At 45.0% G+C, this 18,029-nt stretch overlaps 1 protein-coding gene across 1 annotated transcript; it reads left to right on the top strand.

Annotated features, from left to right (window-relative positions):
- Window positions 1–18,002, top strand: itga11b (integrin, alpha 11b). Its single transcript, XM_068738932.1, has 31 exons — window positions 1–52; window positions 2,644–2,755; window positions 4,990–5,099; window positions 6,714–6,805; window positions 7,342–7,456; window positions 7,563–7,690; window positions 7,883–8,031; window positions 8,109–8,253; window positions 8,339–8,504; window positions 8,661–8,731; window positions 8,937–9,081; window positions 9,254–9,402; window positions 9,928–10,071; window positions 10,185–10,388; window positions 10,465–10,595; window positions 10,938–11,110; window positions 12,217–12,356; window positions 12,450–12,560; window positions 12,666–12,751; window positions 12,820–13,018; window positions 14,071–14,169; window positions 14,575–14,651; window positions 14,791–14,874; window positions 15,080–15,179; window positions 15,727–15,840; window positions 15,917–16,003; window positions 16,094–16,204; window positions 16,322–16,417; window positions 16,742–16,855; window positions 17,341–17,401; window positions 17,959–18,002. Exons 1-31 carry the CDS (start codon window positions 1–3, stop codon window positions 18,000–18,002), a joined length of 3,609 nt encoding a protein of 1,202 aa, XP_068595033.1.
- Window positions 18,003–18,029: the final 27 nt, after the last annotated feature.

Below are 18,029 nucleotides of genomic sequence, written 5' to 3'. Positions count from 1 at the left end.
ATGGATTACCAGTTTCTTCTGCTGCTGCTGTGGACCTGCAGCCTCCTACCAGGTGAGCAAGCGAGCATCACACTACACTGCACAGAAGAATGAGAGAGAGATTCTTCATTGCCTTTATGTTAAAAATATAGGTTGTCCTGGCAACTGATTACAGTATCATGGGGGACATGAAAGGTGTCATGAGTTATTTTCTGCAGAATCTTTGAACATCGTAATCGTAATCATCATCATCATCATCATCATATTAACTAATGAGATGTAGTTCAAACTCTGAGCCATAGGCTGGAACGGTTTCTGTTCAGGCCTAAATCTAAATCAAGGCTCCAGTCCCTATCTTCAAGACGTTCACCACTGCTGACCCAAACGATCAGACAGAACTGCCCTCCCAGTTTCAGACCTGCAAGCAGAAGCTGCAAAGCTGTGATCTCTGAATCGGGATTTTTAGCTGCCAGCAGAATAAAATAGACCCCTCAGAGATCTTTATTCCCAGCGGATGAAGTCGGTTAAATTGTATTTGCAGATATTGAACCTGCAGCATTATGACGCCTCTAAGTGGACAATATTTACCAGCTCGGCTCTGGATGTTACTCTGGAGGGTCAGCCTGGACTTGATTCCTGCAGGAGCTCACAGGCTGAGATGGTTTTTATGGCAGATTGTGGCTTTTAGTGTGATCGTTAAACTCCTACAGCAGCACATCAGTCAGGTTGATGCTGTTGTTGTTGTTGTGGTTGGTGATGACACACAGGAAGTGACCACCTGCCTTGACAGAGACACAAAGCCTCTCCTGGAAACGGCGATGAAGTCCTGCTAAGTCCACCTCCTAACATCTCACAGGTTCAATATTGAGACCAGCTGGACGCTCCTTAAATTAGAAAATAAAGCAATTCTTCATCGGCTATCTTCAGATGTGTCTTCATCACTGGACCTTAGAGACCCAATTTCCGCTCCAGTGAAACCTGGAATATCCTTTTTGGATTCACACAATGCGTGTTCTGTAGTTTATTCATCCGTATATTTAATTACTGGGAGTGAACGAGTCTCTGTGCGATTTAACTCTCCCAACACATCCAGAATGAGGTCAGGATAAATATTACATTTTAACACTGAAAACTCCATTTAAGGTTTCCAAAATCAGTTAAAATTACACATAGACTCCGATACACTTTCACTTTTAATGGTTGCCCTATAAAGATACCAAGAACAAATCAGAATCTTTTGCTGATGATCCAGAATGGATGCAGGAATTTTTTTAAGGATTCTTCATCTTTGGGAGATCGGGCTATTTTCAACATATATGCATGTAGCTCCACAAAAAATGGTCAGGGCCCTTGGAAAATAACACAGGATAAGTTTCCGACAGGATCAACAAGATTGATTCGGATCCAGGCTAAATTCCGGATACTATGATCCAAAACAAGAAAATAAAGGGGACCTTTTGAATATTCGTCACTGCAAGGGGACACAGTAAGGTGTAAACGTGCAACAAACATCTAAATATACCCAAGACACCCATGCTATGACCTCTGACCCCTGCTGCCCATCTTAGATGTGAGGGGTCATTAGAGGTCGATGTGGCTGCAGTGATGCTGAGCAAAAAAAAAAAAAATGCTGCTGAAAAGCTGACTCATTACTTTGCTGTCATCAGGAAAGTGCAGCATAAGATCTGGAGCAGAAAAACGGCTCCCTGCTCCTCACGCTCCTCTTTCTCCTCGTCAAAGCAGGAGCTGCAGTTGTTCACCTGCTTTCAATTAGACATCTGGAAAAATCAGCCACAAAGAAAAATGTGAGAAATGTATGATTAGTGCCAGAGAGGATCATCTAATCTCCATTCAGCCATCCAGTGGCAGTCAGGAGCCTGGACTTGGAACTGGACCCGGACCTGGACCCGGACCCGGACCTGGATCTTTGTTCCATCATCATTGGCCAACATGCTTGGGCTTCTTTAACTCTTTGAGGACTGTCGAGACGCTCTGTTATGTTGCTATTCATCTGTTTGTGCTAAATTAGTGTAGCTGGAATCTGCACACCCTCCTCTTCCTCATCCTTCCTCTTTCCAGATTATTTTAGTGACCAGAAATCCGGAATAAAGTAACCGCTCCATTTCAGGCCTGGTGGACTAGAGGAGTTACGTTACCAATAATCAATAAGAATTCCATCTCTGATAATAAAGAGCTGCTCATGTATTCAATTTAATATGAAGTTGTTGTGATGATGTGTTGGACGAAGAACCTTCCTCATCGTTTGCCACTCTTCATCCTCCTTCATTGGGAGGACACACTGAGCCGGCCATCCTGGATGATCGTTCCCTCCTTTTTCCAGATTCTCTTTGAGGAAAATGGATTAGAAAAAGGGCAGCGACATCATCAGCTTCATCCTCGTCCTTCTTTATCCTGTTGAACCACAGAGAAACTAGATTTAAATATGTGAAGAAGAGACTGTCCTAAAAACACCTGAAGAAGGTGGAGACTAGTTTAGCCAAACAGACAGGTCAGACAACGTGAGCCGCAGATCCCAGTTGGTAGCTACTGCTGGAAATCCATTCATCCTGACTCATCGAAGTTACAGCTGAGCTTCATGGGAACTGGTCATACTGGGCAGCTTCCACTTTGAGGAGCAAACATGTTGTGTCCTCTGTGTTTCAGATCTTCAGCTCTGCTTCAACTTCAACGCAAAAAGCTTCAAGGTCTTCACTGGTTCCAGAGAAAACCAGTTTGGATATAGAGTCCAGCAGCATGAGGCAGGAGGACGCCAGTGGTGAGTTTACTTCATAGAAGCCTGTGTATACTGGTCTAACACCAGGGTTTATACTGGACCCAGTGGATTTCTGAGGAGCTTAAAGCTGCTTGAATTTCAGTGTTAATAAAGTTCCCAGTTTGAGACCACCAAAACCATTAACATTACTGGTCAGTAGATCTCAGTTAAAACATGAACCAGGAAGATTTGACTCATATATATTGCACATGTATTGGACCATGCGCCCTGATCGGACTATCAATCTGTATAAACCACCCCTCTCGATCGGAATAAAATCTTGATCGGATTGAGCTTGATCAGGTCAGACTATTCCGATTTGGGTGTGTACATGATTTGTATATACACACAGGTGCATTTTTACTCCGATCAGCCTTTTAATCAGATTAAATGTAAATGCAGACAATATTTATTTGTACCCAAACCATGTCCTGTGTACATTTGTATGTGTGTGTGTGTGAGGTTGGCGGGATTTTTTTCTTATTCGCATCGTTGTTTTATTTTGTGGTGGTGTGAAAACTGGTGTAAATATTATTCTGTGAGCAACATGTTGGATTGACTCCAGGAAGACTAGCTGTATTTGTTACAGCTAATGGAGATCTACATAAACACAAACACCAGTAAGATGGAGCTCTGAATTCAGTGACTAATCTACACTGGAGATCCCACAACAGCAGGCCACTCTGGACCACGTGAAGGAAACCAGTCCGCCAGTGTGAGTCTGCTGATTGTGCAACATCTCAGTGGAATGCCTCACAATCTTCCACGATCACACGATCAGTTGCGGGTAAATAAGTGGAAAATATTTCTGACCTTCTCCTCCTGCGTCTCGTGGGGGAACAACCTGTCTGGAAACTATGTGTTGTGGTTGGTTTTTCCACCCCCCCCCCACTGGGAAGCCCGTCAGGTGAAGGTGTGTGTGTGTGTGTGTGAGTGGGGGGGGGCTATTTAATCTGTTTTTCTACAGTCTTTGATGACATTTCACGCATTCCTCTATTCTCACGAGTATCATCACACCCATACAGCATCAGGATGCGGTGACCTCTGACCTTCTTTGAAACTACAAACTTGTCATGATCTTATATTAATCATATTCACAGTCTGACGATGAATGAATTGACATGCGGACTGTTGACCAGGTCAGACCCATTGACCTGTTCTGACCTCTGAGGTCAGACCTCCAGTGCGATATGTCCCCTGTCAGACTTCACGCAGGGAACTGTGAGTCTGCAGCCAGTTTTGGACTGAAAGTCTGGACATTTTGTTTATGTTGTTTCAAAGAAAACAATCGTTATTTTAGCCCAGTTTTGATAAAAGCGTTGACATTTCCTTGATTTATCAGACATCTAACGGAGATCATCATCAGATCGGGTTCAGGTTGGGTTCGGATCTTTTTCTGATAAAAAGCAGCTTGAGTGATTCCGAATGCAGCTTTGTATAAAATGATGATGGTGGGTGGAACACATCCTGATATGGAAGATGTTCTGATTGGCTGATTAATTATTAGTTAATAGTTATCATAATTAAGACCTCTGATTATTGGCTGACACTCTGGGCTGGACTCATCGCTGGCTGAAGGTCTCTGTAGCTGCAACCTGGACAATTGGATTTAGAGTCAACCAATTACATCTCAGCTTCATTATCGTGACCTGAGGCTACGACTGAGCTAATAAGAGACAGACATGACAATGATGAGGATGAAGATGAAGAAGATGATTTAAAGGCTGCAGGATGTGGACCCGGTCTGTCTGGGATGTGGTTTGTCGGTGCTGGTCTCTGCTGTTTGATGTGGACTCAGACACAAATAGGTGATTAGCGCTCCTCTGGTAGGTGACTCACGTCCTTCCCGGAACCGTCGACCAGACCTCCTGTGGAGACGTTACGCCGTAAACAACCTGCTCAGATGATTTCTGAGCTCCGAAAGCAGGAGGGAACCTGGACCTCAACAATATTAGGAATACTGAGCATCCTCATCCTCACACAGATCAGGTGACAATGGTCTGATCCATGATGCACATGCAGATCAGAGCCAATCAGAGCCACAGATCTAACCCCCACCCTCCACTGGCTGCTGTCGTCCTGTCAGTTAAAAGTTACCACGATTGTATGAACTGCAGGGATCATTTATTTCATTAAAGATTAAAAGTTCCATCTCCCAATCTGATTGGTTAATCTGAGTAGCAGTGGGATTTATTAATGTGGTATCTCCTTACTGTGTGTGTGTGTGTGTGCTTCAGGTTACTGGTTGGAGCGCCGTTTGAATCCACTGGGAAGCAGCAGACTGGCGATGTGTTCAGGTGTCCACTGGACAGCAGGCACTCTTCAAACTGCAGCCGTCTCCACCTGGGTGAGCAACATGACCCAAAAACAACACACATACGACACGTCACAGCGAGATTCCAGTATGACCCGACAACAACAACAACAACACAAAATACATACCGGTGTGTCCTGCTGCAGTGGAAGTACACAGGTGTTCTATAAGAGGCTTCAGAGTGTTTGGAATGGAATTAGAGAAGAAGACGGTATTGGTATTGGTATTGGCTCAGAAGACAAACAGCTAAAGGAGAACTAATGCAAACCATGCATGTGTGCCTGTGTGACAAACACAGCTCTAATGTGACCGAGCAGAAGGTCGGTGACAACACAAAGACATTGTTATTGTTTACCTACATGAATGTAAAAGAGGAGGATGAAAAAAAGCAAACACAATGACAGGATGAGACGACAGAGGAATGAAGCCTGGATAAAGTCCTGTTTTATAATTCAGTTTTTCCATCAGTCCACTTTCTTCTTTGGCCTCCCTCCCCCCTTTTTTTTAAATATCAGACGTTTTTTGACATTTAAACTACTGGACCACCTTGAGATCACATTTAGGGGCTGGATCAGAATAAAGAGAATGATCCAGATTCCACAGGCAGATGTTTCACGGGCCAGGAGTCACAAGATGATCAGACTGTCCCGGGACCACTGGCTTCACGTGACATCATGGAGAAACTGAGCTGCCCTGGCGCAGGTTAGGTTCACTGTAAAAGTCTCTCCTTTCAGTCGTGACTCCTCCTAGCAGCGAGTCTGAAACTTCACCTTCAACAATTCATCCACCTAAAAGCAGACAAATTATACAGAAAGAAGGAACAAAACCTCCACTGGGAAACCTTTCAGCTACAAAGTATGTTTCCAACAACACCTGAAATAGAGCTGCATGGAAATGGACAGAAGGAATTCAGATTGATATGAAACACTGAAAACCATTTATAAAAAAAAGCTGGATTCACATTGATGTGTTTAGTTCAGGAGTTATTCACGAAACGCAGATTCTTCTGGATCTAGATCGGTAGCAAACAAATCCGTTTGCCCACTGGTAATTACACAATGTCTTGGTAAAGACCAGCAAAAAACAGAGCCTCCTTTGTAAGAGAGATATTACTGAGGGTGCCCGAAAACAAAATTGTTTTGTTCTGAAGATTTAAATCAATAATATCAATCAAAATAAAATAAAAAAAACACCCCTAGTTTACCCCTAGTTTTAGAAAATTCTTGATAATGTCCGCAATTAGCCAGAAGAAATTTGGCGGTGAGATAGAGGCCGCCACCCTTCATGGTTGTGTCAAATTCCATAAACACCAATCAATAATCAACAGAGATATTGAGGAGCACATTTTGAAGCTCCATTGACTGCAATGCTAACGAATATTTCAAAGTGATCCATAATCCAGGATCTCTTCTGGATCATCACCAAAATGTAATCAACTGTTCCTGGTCACATTCACAACATGTTCTTTCGTCAGGATCTGTCCATAACATTTTGAATTATGCTGCTAAAAGACAGACAGACAGACGCCGGCGATCTCCTAACCCCCGCCTCGGTTTTAGTTTTATCTGCTATGGAGTGAAGTCTGAGAAGCTTCATGCAGATACACACACTATACTATAAATTGATTATTGATGTGATTTAAATCAGGGAAAGTTTCTCTGGACAACGTCTCTGAGCGGAAAGACAACATGAGGCTGGGAATGACGCTGACCTCCAACCCCAAAGACAACAGCTTCCTGGTGAGCCGAACTACGACACGCCAGCCCACCATTAAATGAGGGGCTCCGAACCTCTTCTATGACTCGCATCCCCCTACAAAAGCAATATCTCATATGAAGATGAAGATGAAGAATGCAATTTATACTAAATTTGAGCAACAAATTTGTCTAAGTTAAGTGTTTAAAGGTATTAGTAAAGCTGCTGAACATGGAGATCTAGAATTTGTATGACAAACGTGAACATTAAAGAAATGATCTGTTTTCCTCCACAGTTTTCAGCTCCAAATTAAGATGAAGTTTTGAGGCAGTTGGTTGGAGTTCTTGTTCTCCTCCCTGAGCCATTAGTGCACACCTGTTAGCTTCCAGATTAGCATTGCTAGAGCCAGTACAGATTTTTTTGCCATTGCTACTGGGACTGCAGTGAAAAAATGTATTCCATGTACATTGATGATTGGACTTGGAATTAAAATGTACTTCAATTCAATGTACCGGTATTTGTATTCTATTATTCTAGTTGTCACATATTTATTGTGTAATCCTGGTGGATGTGTCCTCAGACCTGTGGGCCACTCTGGGCTCATGAATGTGGAAGCTTCCTGTACAGCACAGGGATCTGTTCAAGGGTCAGCCGAAACTTCAGAGTGTCCCACAACATCGCCCCCGCCCTGCAGAGTAACTAACACGCACATCCATCCGTCCATCCATCCATCCATCCGTCCATCCATCCATCCATCCATCCATCCATCCATCCATCCATTGTTTTTTGTTTGTCTTGTAGGGTGTGAGACATTTATGGACATTGTGATCGTCCTGGATGGCTCCAACTCCATCTACCCCTGGTACGAGGTCCAGGACTTCCTCATCAATATCCTGCAGAAGTTCTACATTGGCCCAGGTCAGACGCAGGTCAGTCCTCAGCCATCTCAAACAGATCCTTAGACTTGCTTTGGACCTGCCAATCCGGATTTATGTGTCACCTCATTTCTCAGTATTCAAATGAGAACTGGGAACCCACCAGTAGCAGACATGTTCTTACTGGTAGGGGTAGGTGGGTGACGTTCTGGTCTGAGCTGGGGGGGGGTTATACGTCTTATACAGGTGGGCGTGGTTCAGTATGGCTCCACAGTGGTCCACGAGTTCAGTCTAGGTGAGTACCAGACTGCGGAGGCGGTGGTGGACGCCGCCAGAAGCATTGGCCAGCGTGGCGGAGAGGAGACAAGGACAGCTCTCGGCATCAACGTGGCACGGTACGACAACACAATATTTGTTGTGGGTTATAAACCCCTGCCGCTCCAATCGGGTTCACCAACGCCTTCCCGGGCAGGTCAGAGGCCTTCAAGCAGGGTGGCCGCCCCGGCGCTCAGAAGGTGATGATTGTGATCACAGATGGAGAATCTCATGACAGTCCGCAGCTGCTGCAGGCCGTGTCCAACAGCGAGAGAGACAACATCACGATGTACGCCATCGCTGTGAGTCTCTCAAGCCGTCCATCCACAGTGCCTCCTCCTGGCAGACCGTCAACACTATGTTGAGCCTCCTCTGGCTCTCTTCAAGGTTCTGGGTTATTACAACCGTAGGGGAATCAACCCCGAAGCCTTCCTGAAGGAAATTAAGTTCATTGCCAGCGACCCGGACGAGCAGCACTTCTTCAAAGTGTCAGACGAGTCCGCGCTGAAGGACATCGTGGATGCGCTGGGGGAGAGGATCTTCTCTTTGGAAGGTCAGCTGTTCCTCCGCGTGTCAATGTGATTGTTTTTTTTAATACGAGTATCATATCTGTGTATTACTACATTTACTAAAAAACAATCTGAATGTCCTTCACTTCAATGTGACAAGATGCTGATGAAGACGATGGTATATGTATGTCCTGTTACAGGAACCAGCAGTCACGGTCGTCGGTTCGGCCTGCAGATGGCTCAGGCCGGATTCTCCTCGCATCTAGTCAGGGTGAGTCTCTCAGAGTCGCCGTTCTGGCGATCAGATCAGGTTTGTGACCTGGAACCTTAGACCGTACCCCACCATGGATCAGAACCAGTTCATGCCTTGTTGAGTCCTCCTGCTGGCAGACAGATCGGCGCTGGTTAAAACGTAGCCTTCTTAAACAGTAATGTGAGTCTGTTATGAAGGGGATGCTGCGCTGCCTTTAACGTAGGACGGCGTCTTGCTCGGGGCGGTCGGTGCCTATGACTGGAACGGCGCCGTCCTGAAGGAGACCAAGCAAGGAAAAGTAGTTCCGCTGAAGTCCTCTTATAAGAAGGAGTTTCCAGAGGAGCTGAAGAACCATGGAGCATATCTGGGTGAGGACCCACGACACGACACGACTATATGTCGTTTTAGGGTGACTTCTTTCCTTTAGTTCTGGTTTTGACCTAAAGATTTTCCATGAAAATATGTTGTTTTGGTTTTGCTGGCTGGTGAAACCGCTTCTCAGAGTGTGTCCCTCCTTAATCTGGTCTGTTTGTGAATCAGGTTACGCCGTGGGTTCCCTCGTCTCATCTCGTGGGTTTCAGCTCTACCTGGCTGGAGCTCCGAGGTTCAACCACACTGGGAAGGTCATTGTCTTCAGCCTGAAGAATTCTGGACAGCTGACGGTGCTGCAGGCGCTGCTGGGAGAGCAGGTGAGCTACAAACACAGAAGAAACGCTGGACGCAATCACAAACCAACCTGTCTGCTAACGCTGCTGAAGACCATTAGGAAAGACTGTCCTTTATTTATATGTAAATACATATATAAAATAATTCAGCATCAATAATTCTTTTTTTGCTGTTTATCAATATGATAAATAATTTATTGTTTGTGACCCAGGTTAGTTAGTTTAAATATCAGATGTAGTTTAAGTACCAGTCCCTCTGTGATTTCATCCCTTTAAAGAGGAAGAGAGATGAACTCTGATTTAAGCACTAAATACACCAGACCTGGGCATTATACGGCCCCAGGGCCACATATGGCCCTTTGGTTGACTCTGACCGCCCCCGGTCAGAATTGAGTTCAGCCTTTTGGCAACGGCCCTCCAGAATATTTTCTGTTTCTCATGTGGCCCCATGGAAAAAACAATTGCCCCCCCTGAAATACACGGACTCAACTCATGTCTCGATGATGCTCTGATATCTTATGCGGTGCATGTTTGTCATGGCTTGTCCAGATCGGCTCGTATTTCGGCAGCGAGCTGTTGTCGATGGACGTGGACAGCGATGGACAGACGGACGTCCTGGTGGTGGCCGCCCCGATGTTCTACAGTCAGGGCTGGGAGAGGGGGAAAGTTTACATCTACGGCGTTACGCCACAGGTGAGAAGCTGCTTGTCATCCAATCACAGCATCCAATGAACACACACAGGAGGTTCACTCTGAAGCACCTTTCAATAAAACAGCAGGTCATTAAACCCGGCCTTCTCCCGCAGACGTCATTCATCCTGCAGGGGGCCCTGGAGGTTCCTGACTGCTGTCAGAACTCACGGCTGGGCGCGTCGCTGGCCCAAATAGCTGACATGAACGGGGACGGATGCAAAGAGTTAGTGGTGGGCGCTCCTCTGGAGGATGACCACCAGGGGGCGGTCTATGTGTTTTACGGCCGGGACAAAACCATCCAACGCCAGTCGAGACAGGTAGCTGGTGCATACTGGTTCAGTTGGAAACAAGGATTCTGATTGGTGAATAATCCCTGAATCGATTCTCTCACAGCGTCTGTCCGCAGCAGCTTCCTGCGCTGGTCTGCAGTATTTTGGTCAAAGTCTTCACGGCGTTATGGACGTCAATGGCGATGGGCTGGTGGACCTCGCAGTGGGAGCACTGGGAGCAGCAGTGATCATCTGGTCAGAGCCTCACACGAAACCGAAAGCCCTGTTGGCACAGTGGGTAGCGCTGTTGCCTCTCAGCAAGAAGGTTTGGGGTTCAATCCCTTTCTGTGCGGAGTTTGTATGCCCCCCCACCCTCTGCGTGGGTTCTCTGGCTCCAGCTGAGATCGTCTACAAGAGATTGGATGGATGGACATCAGTAACAGCAGTGACAGCGTTACAATTAGCGTCTGCTTACTAGCATTCGTTGTTTTCAGCACGTTACCGTTCTCACACATGAACTCCTGTCAGACTCACCACGAACCCGGACCGCTTGATGGTGAACTCTCTTTTGACCATGCTACCTAAATGTTCCTGCAGGTCTCGAAGTGTGTTGCGAATTCAGGCCAAGCTGACCTTTGAACCCCAGAAGGTCAACTTCTTCAACAAAGACTGTCGGCGAGGCGGGAAGGACGCCACCTGCATGTCTGCCAGCGTCTGCCTGAGTCTGGACTCCCGGACCAAGAGTCTTGCAGAGACCGGAGCAGACGTTGGTAAGGGGGCGCAAACGCACCGGTTTGGGGTTCTGTTCATCGGCACAGTAACTGCAGAAACCATGTTTCACGTCACAAGCAGCATAACTTCAGTGCCTCGGTTGTAACCGTGACGCACAACGTCCAGGAACTTCCCTTGACTTCTTCTGTCTCTTTGCTTTTTCCTCTCTTCTCTGCATATTTAGATGCAGATGAAATGATGTCAGGTTGATGATGCTGCGATTGGGCCTCGGCGGTGTCTCCTAAAACCTTGTAGTAGAGCTTGAGGCTCCAGACTGCTCAGTAGCAGGTTGTGGGTGTAAAAACATCAATGTTGAGGCGTGTTTGGTTGAATAAAGGGAGGGTTCTAATGCTATAGCAGCTGTCTGGCCTTCCAGCTGTGCAGAAATGCATGTGTCCAGATGTTTGTTGTTTTCACGTCTGCATGTGAAAATTCTTATCTGGGTCCTTCCTCCTTGCAGAGCCTTGTGAAGTGCTGACTCTAATTGGTTGCAGATGTGCGGAAAGCTCTCTGACACCCTAATTTATAGTGTTATAGCTTCTTCTCCATCACCTTCTCGCCCCCCCCCTCCCTGAGTAATCTGGACCAGTTTAGACACACGCACACGCGAAACCTGCACACAGACTCACACTGACACGCTTCAACAGGCAGGCAGAAGACGGGAGCCAGAATCCGTCTCCACTTTGATTGTTTGAGTGCAGACGTGGCGTTTACAATGGCGTGAGGCAGCCGGCCTCAGTGCTCATCAATCAAAACCAACTTCTGTTAAACACATGGGAATGAGCTCTGCAGTCCAGGAAACAGGAGATGCACGCGTCTAGTAATCACTGATGAAGTTATGGCTTTGAAAAAGTAATCAAAGACTGTTTATCATATGATGAAACAACAACACTTTCACATCCAGTTCAAAATGACTCTCAGGAACCTTCAGTCCAAACGTCACTCTCGCACATCACTGTCCGCTGTACATCCCTTCAGCCAACATGGACACATGTTACCATGGAAACAGAGAGACCGTCCTTATATAAATATCCTGCATTTAAATGGAATTAAACGTAGTACGCTGCTGAGTACGCATCAAGCTTCTCCCGCCTTCTCCTCTCAGCTGTTTGGTTCAGGCTGCTGTTGGACGAGAAGCGGTTTCCTCCTCGAGCCCTACTGGATGAATCCGACCGCCAGCAGCCCAGGACTCTGTCTCTGCAAACAGGAAGTCAGAGCTGCCAAAGCCTCGGCTTCTCCATCCAGGTCAGAAAGGATCCTCCCCAAAAAAACACACCGAAAACACGTGCACTCGCCCGCTAAACATTCCAGCAACACTCACACCAGTCTCGGAAACAGGAGACGACTGACTACGGACATTCCATGATGGTTGTTCTGGAGACGGGGTTGCAGAACCCAGACGACGGGCCGGTGTTGGACCCGGATTGGCCAAGCATCCTGAGGGTTGAGGTGAGAGTTGGCCCAGTTGGTCCGAGCATGGCCTGCATCTTGATCTGTGTTTCTGAACGCTGTTGCATCAAAGAGAATGGGAATCTTCCTCATGTCTCGTTGCAGATCCCCTTCTGGAATGGCTGCGAGCAGGAGGATGCCTGCGTTCCTGACCTCATCCTCAGCACTTACACTGACCTTATGAATGTCCAGTGAGTATCGCCCATCACCATGTATAACCACATGTATCAGGTAACTTATCTCGCTATTCCACCCGAAGGCAGTTCTGTGGTGCCACCAACCGTTCGGCCTGGTCGCTGTGCAGCCGCCAAGGGGAGCCCGAGAGCTGTGTGGTGGAGATCGGCCGGAGGAGGGTGGTGGTGTTTGCCCACCTGGAGAATCAGGGAGAGAATGCTTACGGAGCCTCCATCCACATTTCCACGTCCTCCAACCTTCTCTTCTCCAGGCTCATTGTCAAGGTGTTCTTATGTCATTGAAATTCCAAGTACCGTATTGGCCCGAATATAACACGGTGTTTTTTTGCATTGAAATTAGGCTGAAAAAGTCGGGTCGTGTTATATTCGGGGTCTAGACATTATACCCATTCTGAACACTAGATGGCGCCAGATATCGTTACAACTAATGGTGAACTGAACTCCCCAGGCCAAAGCGAACGCCTATCATTATTTTATTGCGATGTTTTTCTTTATTCATATGTGGTGAGATGTGTCTGTGTGGATGTGTGTGTGTGTGTGTGTGTGCGCGCGTCCAGCTGGGGCGTGTCCCGCCGGAGCGAGCGAGTGTGTGTGAGAGATAAAGAGAGAGAGCGCGCAGAGCAGCAACAGAGAGAACTCTGAGACAGAGATATGCGAGCGATAGGAGGAAACTGAGTTTTGTTTAACAGTGCAAGTAAAATAAAGCAGCTTCAGTGATTCAGCACGTCTGGCCAGCGTCCATCTTGTAGTGCTGCGCTTCAGCCTTCAGCGTGAAGTCTGGAAGTTAACCCCGGAGGCGCTGGAGAACAACGATCCCCCCAGTTAGACTTCACTTTGATGGTTAATGCAGTTATTGCAATTTTGTTGTTTTATCACAGTAGATTGGTTTATTTACATTTTAAAAACCAGAAGCCATTCATTTACAAATGTGATTGCGCTTTAGTTCACATATTTAAATGTTCAGATATTAAGATGTGAGACAGTTTTTGCATGATTTGAATGTGGCAAAATAACATGCTTTTTCTCTCGAATTTATTGTTATAATCATTTGTTTCAGATGTACTGTAATTATTTTCTGTATAAAAATTGAAATTGGTGTTCAAAAAGTATTTTCTCAAACTTGAGTCTTGAAAAAGAGGGGGTCGTGTTATATTCGGGCCAATACGGTAGTAAATGCATCTGTCCATTAAATTCAATTTAGGAAGGAAGGTTTTACGCAGCAATAGGTGTGACACGAAAGCAGGCTCGGAACAGTGTGCACAAGCAGACATTTTTCGTTTTTCATTGACTGAGCAAGCACCTCCTCCTCCACACAGGACCAATCAGATCTTCAGATTGAGTGTAACTCTGAGAACAGACTGGACACTCAGAGGAGCTGTAACATCAGCGCTCCATTCATGAAGTCTTTGTCACAGGTAGGACCTGGATCTGCTTGCAGCAGACAGATTCCATACAGATGATACGCCGCTATATTCTCAGACCGCTCAGATGCACGGTGCAATCGCTGCTGCTGTGGTTCGAGTGTCTTTTCACTGTTTGGTCACCTCGACCCATTTAGTCACTGTTCCTTTAGTTTCTTTAGGATCCTCATTGAGTGGCATTAAGGGATAGGAAGAAGTGTATTTAGCGATCGACTCATACCATCTACTGATATAGTCAGCAGCCATGATTAATTAGATGCTGTCATAATATATTGACAGAGACTGAATGTTTCAGGAAATATGTAATATTATTAATATGTTAGGTAACTGTAATAGAGTGCAGCCTTTAAATCTACACCCTAGGTGGTGAAAGGAACTGCTCTTTTTTTTTTTACCCAGGTCTCTTTTCGGGTGGAGTTTGAGTTTAGCCGCTCTGTCTTCCTGGACTATCTACAGGTTGTCATAGCAACCAAGAGGTGAGACTGTTTTGACAGTAAGCCATAAAATATATGATAAATATCTAATTAATTTACACTTCTCAATTTATAAGATTCTGAATTAACAGAAATAGTGAACATTCTATTTCTTGTGTGTGTGTGTGTGTGTGTTACTCAGTGAGGGAGAGGATGGATACCCCGATGACAACATCAACACCATCTTAATGCCTCTGAAATACCAAAGCAACCTCCTCTTCACCAGGTGAGCGACAGATGGTGTGGTGCTATTTGTAATCAGATTACATGGATTACACGTACATAATCCTCTCTGATACGTTGGTTTTAAAGATCAAAGATCCTAGATTCAAGGTGAACTCTATTGTCATTAGAACGTTCCACCTAATAGAACAACATTATGATGTAATTAACTGCCTCCTCTCCTCTCCTCTCCTCTCTGCTCCGCTCAGAGAACCCAACCCTCCTCGTTTTGAACTCAGCACCAGCACCTCTCCATCCTCTTCATCGTGGGACACGTCAGACTCTCCCACCTTCAACCTGACTTATTATGTAAGTGAGGGAAGGTCAGGTCTTTTCACCTGACTGACTGAACTCGGTATAGAATGACGACCTTTGACCTGTGGACACACAGTAGTGTAAATAATAACTGGGCTTAGTGCTGCTCTGAGTCAGGAACAGATGTAGGAACCGTGTCAAACCAGAGACTCTAAATGGAGTAAGGGGCAGGACAGAGTTTTGGAGCTTTGCCACAATGCTATTTAACCAATCCACAATCAGGAGATAAAAAGCAGCTACTAGCCGTGAGCAGCAAACTCCAACTTTGAAATGTGGTATTTATTTTCTTATGTAGAAGGATGAGCTTTCAAACTCGGAGCAGAAGACGGGACAAGAAGCAGTATAACAGACGTTAAATGTAATTAAATGTCATTCATAAAGTGCTAAAATGTTCTTCTCTTAACATTACTACATTTCTAATGGTGTTGATCATTGCTCATGCTATCTACTGTGAATTTGTCTGATAGGAATCCTCAGAAATACATGACAACATTTTGCGAGGATGATTCTGCCATCATTTGACAGACTGTCTATTTGACAGATCCAGGACCTGGGCTTCTTCTCGGTGAAGGACGTCCTATTCAGGGCCGATATCTGGGCTGTGACCCGGCGGGGGAACCAGCTGGTCCGCGTCACTGACTACATCATCGAGCAGGTATAAGAGGACATTTACCAGCGGCTACTAATATATAAACAAAGACATACAGTCATCCTTCTTGTCTTTCCCTCAGCAGGTGGCAGGGTCCCACTGCACACTGCCTCAGCCCAGAGCAGCCAATCAGGTGACAGCTGAAGACCTGTCTCACCTGTCACAGCTGGTAAGACTGACAACGTTGGTTTCAGGACAGCAGAGAAATATCCGTTATATTTATTATTAATAATCTCCTTCTTCTCCTTCGTCTTTGCAGAACCAAAGTAACAGTGAGGGCATGGCGGTGCAGTGCCGACTAAAGCTGCCAGCGTCCAGAGAGATGAAGATGACAATCAGAGGAAGACTTCAGCTCCCTGAGCTGCTCGCCGTGAGGAACTGTTTATTTATCGATTAATCCACGTTTTCTTCATCTCTCACGATGAACTCAAACATCTGTAGTCTGATCAATTAAATTGACAATCAGATGATCGCTAACTTGTTTCAGGTGAGCTTCAGGTCTCTGAAGTTGGTGACAGTTGCCTCCATCCAGCTGGAAGCATCCAGTCCGGTGTTCTTCCAGGAAGACACACCTATCAGACAGGTAAGAGTCTCAGAACTCAGAACCTCTGTGCCACCAGATGTTTGTTTGTCCTGAGTGAAACGAGAAAAAAAACATCTGAAACGAGAGCGTATCCTTCCGCTGACGTCACTCCATCCACAACAGATCAAATCAAATAAAAACACGAACTAATAACTTATAGATTAAAATACTTCCTTTTAATCTCAGTGAAATTATCTCAAATTATCAGTCATTTTTAGCCCCTGAAACTAGTTTTTACAATATTTAGATATTCGTTTCAGATAGTTTCTTCAGAGAAGCGTGAATTAAATACACCAGTGATGATGTCATCAATCTGTCATGCAGATCATCCTAGATTTGAGGAAAGGAGAGGATTACGTCATCCCCATCTGGATTATACTGGGAAGCTCACTGGGGGGCTTGTTGCTCCTGGCTTTACTGGTGCTGGCCATGTGGAAGGTAAGGCCACACACACACACACACACACACACACACACACACAGAATAGTATTGTGAATGATCGACATTTATGAGTGAATGCGTATTAAATATGACATCATTCAAATGAACAAAATGCTTCGTTAACTATAAAAGAGAAAAAACTGCACAATAAACAGTAAGAGTCAATACATTAACATGTTTACAATCATGTACATGTTGTATGTGTACATTTAGTGTACTTCTATTTTGTAGATAGTGTAGCCCACATTCAAATAATATTTACAATAAATTCTGGTACTGCTCAAAAATACGAGTGCTACATTTTTGTTATATCTATTATGCAGGATACAGAGGGATACTCAAAGATACAGCCATATTCAAAGTATTCTAGAACTTTAACATATAACTTTACACTTTCAATTTTTTATTTGTTTTAATTTAAAGTTAAAAAAATCTTAATGATAGCAACAGCGATCGATCACCTGACGTTTTTTGTTTTCCAGCTCGGCTTCTTCAAGATTTCCGTTTCAGTCCCTCCAAAGGGTCAAGAGGTAAATATGAAAGGTCAGGAGAAGAAGGAACAAACACAAAATCAAATGTTGTCCTTCTGAATGTAATGGAGTAAAAGTACCTCAGGGTTGTATCTGCAGCTTGCTGTTAGCCAATGAACAACCTGAGTTCACCGTAAAGAAAACCATCCAATCAGCTTCAAGTCATTCTATTCCCGAATGAACAGGTAGCGTTGCAGTGTCACCTGTATGGATGTGATTGGTGGTCATTGGTCACGTGATGACTCCAGCTCTGCTCGGATCCAAATTAACCATCAACACGGTGGTTTAAATGGGATTACCAGAGGTTTGAATTCGGGCGCATCAGAGTTGAGGTTTTATCTCGCAGGATAATTTGTCAGAAATTAGTATTTAAAGCTAACTGGTGTATTTTAAACAGATCTATTCTGCCAATTGATGGAAAAACATAGATCGGATAAGTCATTAAAACTCAATAGTGAGTTTGTTGAAGAAACATGTAAATTGGTGTAAATTGTTAATTTAATTTACTCAGAGAACCTGAGATTGAAAATGAATGTCACCAGTGTGTCTGTTATGATCGTGTGTGTTTAGGTGGTGAGACCTGTGACCACATGGGCCGCACCATGATGTCATAAGGTCGCACCTGAAATGTCAGCATAAAT

Source organism: Brachionichthys hirsutus, chromosome 5 (assembly GCF_040956055.1).
Source record: "Brachionichthys hirsutus isolate HB-005 chromosome 5, CSIRO-AGI_Bhir_v1, whole genome shotgun sequence".
NCBI lineage: Eukaryota > Metazoa > Chordata > Actinopteri > Lophiiformes > Brachionichthyidae > Brachionichthys > Brachionichthys hirsutus.
This window is presented reverse-complemented; position numbering and strand designations above follow the sequence as displayed.

Coding starts and splice junctions, on each gene's coding strand:
- itga11b (XM_068738932.1), top strand. CDS start 1: ATGGATTACCAGTTTCTTCTGCTGCTGCTGTGGACCTGCAGCCTCCTA. Junction 53..2,643: donor GACCTGCAGCCTCCTACCAG/GTGAGCAAGCGA, acceptor TCTGTGTTTCAG/ATCTTCAGCTCTGCTTCAAC. Junction 16,004..16,093: donor TGTCTCACCTGTCACAGCTG/GTAAGACTGACA, acceptor TCGTCTTTGCAG/AACCAAAGTAACAGTGAGGG.